This window comes from Rhagoletis pomonella, unplaced genomic scaffold (assembly GCF_013731165.1).
Source record: "Rhagoletis pomonella isolate Grant_MI unplaced genomic scaffold, Rhpom_1.0 Rhpom_scaffold_00004, whole genome shotgun sequence".
NCBI classification, from domain to species: Eukaryota; Metazoa; Arthropoda; class Insecta; order Diptera; family Tephritidae; genus Rhagoletis; species Rhagoletis pomonella.
Window position 1 is genome coordinate 1,867,076 of NW_023458558.1, and position 5,041 is coordinate 1,872,116.

A 5,041-nucleotide genomic window follows, 5' to 3' on the forward strand; every position below is an offset into this window, starting at 1 on the left:
CACCTCTTGTCTCTTTGCTAGAACTTTCCAAACATTGCAAAAGAGCGATTTTTTGACACTTTGTCACCGTTTAACAAAATCTCGAGCTGATGGAAATTTTAAACTTACGGATTCGTAACCAGCACAAATGTCTCCCAAAAACAGCTATAACATTTGCCGTACCAAAATCAGTTTCGCCCTGTGTTATATCTAATACCTAATATTCGATTCTATCAGATGCAAAAAAAAAAATATATATTTAAACAAAAAATTGAAATTATCGCGTTTTGTTGTGGGAATCCACATATTTTTGGGTGTTTAGTTAACATTATTTGTATTTATTTTTTTATGCACTTAATTAAACTTTTTTAATACACAATAATTTAGTATAACTAATATCTGCTAGAACTAATAACAAGTTGTTCATTTCATGATTTATTTATTTGTTTGTTTTAACTATTTTGGTAAATAGAGTAAACTAAGTTTGCTTACTAAGCCCTCAATGACATCATCTAAGCGTAAAAATGCACTTATAGTGAAATCATCTTGTACAACGAGACAAAGTATACACCCCTATTGCGAGTTTCGACTAGTAATAGATAAACGACTATTATTCGATTTTCGATTATCCATGGTATTTTCAATGTCGTCTCCTCGTTCAATAAGTGAGTCTTAATTATATTTAGTCGCTCATCCTTCTACAAACAAAAAGTTATAACTGAACGGGAAATCCACATTCACAATACCATGGAAAGCGCTAATCGAATAATAGTCGTTTATCTACTAATAGTCGAAACTCGAAATAGGGGTGATATATAAATAAACTGAATAACAACATTGAAAAAAGCGACATCGGCAAAGAAAGGTACAACTGCAGCTAAGCAAAGTAGGCTTTGCTAACGTTTGTTTAACATTTATTGCAAATCACAGCAATAATTTGTTTGACTCTGTTTCTATATTCAATTTCATTTTATAAATCTTTACACTAAAATCTCTCCTGTCTAGAATTCTTCTTTTCCAGCGCAAAATTGTCTAAAAATATTTTTTCTTTAAATTTATGCAGCAAGATGTCTCAATATTTATTATGTTAATTTCGCGATCTGGATGCAGCGTGCTAGCATATTTGTTACAAAAGTATTGCCTTATAGCGTAGTAAAGTAAATTTTCTTCTTTGATTTTGCGAATGCTGATGCACATACATAATTACAAAATGTGCAAATGCATGTTTGGTGATTTATCTTCTTCACATCTGTGGTATTGCAAAAGGAACTTTTTATAATTTTCCCATATTTGCCTTTGTTGCATCTTTCCATTTATTTTAAATTCGCTTAGCGATCATTACGCCATCTTTTTCCTAGGTATGTATAATATAGTGTCTATAAGGCCTTCTCAAACGTAAAACTCCACATACTATCTTCTCAGATCCACTACTTCTATCTTCCTCTGGCTATCGAGTTGAATGTGCTGCGCTTCCTGTTAATGGTGAAGAATGTATATAAAGTTGCGCCAGATTAACTCATTAATAAAGGTTTTATTACCATAAATAAGCGTGGTTCATTAGGATGTGGATGAAAACCAGTTTGCCTGCATTGTGCAATATAGTCTAAACCATAGTTCGGTGTAAGGATGAAGAAACCAGTGCTGTAATAGAAAATTTTGAGATTTTGGAAATTAGTCTTAATCAAATGTACCGATTAGAGTTGACTTACGTTTTATATTTAGGCGCACAGACAATTGCAATTGCTTCGGGCATCATCATTTGATACGAACAATGTGTATGCAAATCCACTGATGAGAGGAATGCTGTTTGGCTGGGGTGAGTCTACAAGTGAAAAATAAAATCCAGTAGGAATCATGAATATATGAATAAATAATATTTAACGATTAGCGGTAGATAAAAACATAGCCCGGGCTACGATACCGAACCGACACTTTTATTTATGGGGAGCGACTGCATTGCTTTCTTTCCAAAACTATGATCAACGTTTATTTCCAGCGATTCGAGAAATAAATATTGTGCACATGACAAAAGAGCAACTAACCAATCCCAGATATGTATCGATGCTAATTTATTCTCTGTATTCTCTGAATTTTATAACTAATAAAAGGAAGCAACGACCTTAATGTAAGTGTCAAAGTCCAGATCCATTGTACACGCAATATTTAAGATGAAAAATTTAGGATGACTATAAATTATTACATTACGGCTCGAAAGACACGATAGTTAATTATTTTACAAGTAATTTTTAACAAAAACAAAAACGACTTAAAAAAAATATATGTATATATTTCATGATCCAATGATCGGATCTAAACCAGATTAGTATGGGACCACCTCTGAGACACTACCTTTCCGACGCAAAAAGATTATCGAAATTGGTTGACGTGGTCCAAAGTTATGCGGTCGGTTAAAAATGGTAGGCGATTTATCTATTTGCAATAAAATGAAACAGCCGAGTATGTGAAAAATTATTGAATTATTTTGCCGAAATGTTAAATATCAAATTTAATACTTCTCCTTACATGAATCCAACCGAGTGTAATGAGATTTTGCTGGTCTTGCACGTCGAAAATCTCCTCCTCATGCATGGTATTGCAACTGTCAGGTGTGCCCTGTTGCTTTGGTATGATAATATGTGTTATAAATAAGTGATTTTGCGCCAAATGTCCTGCTAGGATACCACAAGTTTCGATATTCTTCGTAGTATTGCTTTGCGCCAGTTGCAAGAATACATCCATTGTGTTTCCAGGAATCATTACAGTGCGCAATGATCCCGCCAGTAGGGAGTCGGAGCGTTCGAATTGCGGCTTCTGACTACGATCAAAGCTGGGCGGTTTACTACAGCAGGAAAATAAGACATTTATATATAAAAAATTTCAAGTGAATAAACTAATATTTGACACAAAAACAAAGTAATTGAAAATTTGTATTTGCCTACAAGCAAACAAACCTTATTGATTTTGCGCCTTCTTTGTCCGCGTCTCCCGGCAAGAGCAGTCCTGAGCTGGGCAAGTTTGAACGATTTGCGCCAGTTGGGAAATCATTGGGATAAACAACTTTATCCAAAAGTCCAACATCCGGTGCACTGGGCTGCATACTTGGATCTATTTGAACATGAAGATTAGTTGGTATATAGGAACCTACGCCTCTTCCACTTCCGCCCTCAGTTACGGCTGCTCGTTTTTTACGTTCCCGCTCCAATTCTCGTGCTTTTTCGGCCTCCTTGTTTGCAAGAAACTGTTCATACTCCTTTTGGTATCGGTCAAGCAGTTTGGCGCGCAATTTCTCAGTGGTCGGCATGATTTCATCTTTAATCCGTTTATTAATTTCTTTTACCTCAGACTTTATTTTAGGATATTCTGGATGTGACCGAATTTTCTCGATAAATAGCGTCATATACTTCATGTAGAGAATAAAGGCGTTTTCGTGATTTCCCTCAGCGAGATAAACATTTGCCATGCGAAGCATTTCAGTGCCCGAGCGATAGTATCTGCGGGAATGTATATGTATAAATACATACAGATATAAGTAATTATAGTTATGAACTTCAATGACATATAGTAGTTAATTTTAATACATAGTTTATTAGAAACACCCTACCAAAATCCTCAAAATATATGCCATATTTTCAAATTGAGTCCTTGTATTAACTCTCCCGCCCGCATAACTTACTTTTGCTAACTGTATAGGAATGCAATGGAAAGAAAAAGTACAACAAAACAATAATACAAACATGCAGCCAGAAGGACACGTACATTATTTACGATATTCAAGGACATGTCGAAACACTTCCGAACGTGGTTACCTATACTATTTTATTAAATCTATTACGTATGGAGCGCTTAATACGGGTTAGTAAATATTCTCAAATCTCCTGCCCTTACTAAAATGCATGGCTCAAACTGACTCACCGTGTAACTGGCACATTGGCGTCCACTTCAATTATATTTCCGTAATTGGATAGGAAGCGAATCCGCTCATGAGGCTCCACAATCGACATTCCCATATTGTTGACCGCTTTCGCCATTGTCGTTGCCTTTTTATGCTATCAGTTGTAACATTAACTTATGCTGCATTAAAAAATTTTTACAATTCCTTTAGTTTTCCACGACTTTCGCAATTGAAAACCTCCAAACATTTATCACTACTGTCAACAACGCAACTCAGCTGATCGGACAATGTTGCACAACCCAGTGTTGTGTATCGCCCTTTTATTTGAAGGTAATTGGGTAATTTCGAACGAAAAAGAGTATGAACCAGGGATGAAAAAGTAGGTACAATTGTACCTTTTTTCGACGTTTGATGACTTAAAGGTGCATTAGGTACAGTCACTAGATTTTGGGTACAATCATTTTTTGATCAGATGCATTTTTGGTAATTTTTTTCTTTTTCCTTTACCGTACTAATATATTTACTTGTAGGCACGAGAGAATAAGCTTCACTTTCATTTTGAAGAATAAACAATTCTAAAGAAGAGTGGTCAAAAGGAAGAAATTAAAAAAAGTCATACGTATTATGTATTATCTTAAACTTAAAATTAGCACTTTACTTAGCTATCCTCAAATTCGTAAAATTTTTCTATTAATTTTAACGCTTATTTTCACTAAGTCAAATTCAATGGCATTTGCGGTCAAATGAGTGAAAACAAATTGTCAAATGGGACTAAAAATGACCTTTGATTGATTTAGGTCAGAATAGGCCTTCAGGCGTGTACATGCGCTACTAAAGCGGCTATTTGTAAGTTTTTGGGATAAAGGAAAGAAAGTTGTGTCTAAATATGTCGACAAATTTTGTTGTCAAAATATGCCATAATGAAAACCAGCCTTTATTTGCCCTACAGTCCAGTGTCTAGGATGTCTTCAAATTTCATACTTTCTTTAGATGAGAACCATAGCGCCTCGTCGAATTCGAAGAAATGCGCGATCTATTTTAGCCGGCAATTCATATTGCATCCTTCGGTATATTGGGTCAAACGTCGAGTGACCAGAAGGCTGCACAAACCGATCAAAAATAATGCACCACTTACTTTCACCAGCAGTGAAGTGACGGCGCCCATCGGAA

General features: G+C 35.3%; 1 protein-coding gene across 2 annotated transcripts; it reads right to left on the minus strand.

Annotated features, from left to right (window-relative positions):
* Positions 1–253: 253 nt before the first annotated feature.
* On the minus strand, positions 254–4,175 carry LOC118736793 (STAM-binding protein-like). 2 transcript variants are annotated; one of them, XR_004992770.1, is made up of 7 exons: positions 3,892–4,175; positions 2,931–3,470; positions 2,503–2,818; positions 1,689–1,801; positions 1,518–1,620; positions 510–1,452; positions 254–470 (listed from the first exon to the last, which is right to left on the minus strand). XR_004992770.1 is itself a non-coding variant. In XM_036466828.1 (6 exons), the coding sequence occupies exons 1-6, from the start codon at positions 4,005–4,007 to the stop codon at positions 1,390–1,392; spliced, it is 1,251 nt and encodes a 416-aa protein (XP_036322721.1). In that variant the 5' UTR covers positions 4,008–4,175; the 3' UTR covers positions 392–1,389. The 2 variants fall into 2 exon arrangements, 1 of the variants encoding a protein (XP_036322721.1); XM_036466828.1 differs by having other exon boundaries at positions 392–1,452.
* Positions 4,176–5,041: the final 866 nt, after the last annotated feature.

Bases quoted from the DNA above. Each gene is read 5' to 3' on its own strand.
- LOC118736793 (XM_036466828.1), bottom strand. From the start codon at position 4,007: ATGGCGAAAGCGGTCAACAATATGGGAATGTCGATTGTGGAGCCTCAT. The intron at 3,471-3,891 runs GTGAGTCAGTTT...ACATTCCCGCAG, and splicing joins GCCAATGTGCCAGTTACACG to ATACTATCGCTCGGGCACTG. The intron at 1,621-1,688 runs GTAAGTCAACTC...TTTCTATTACAG, and splicing joins TGTGCGCCTAAATATAAAAC to CACTGGTTTCTTCATCCTTA.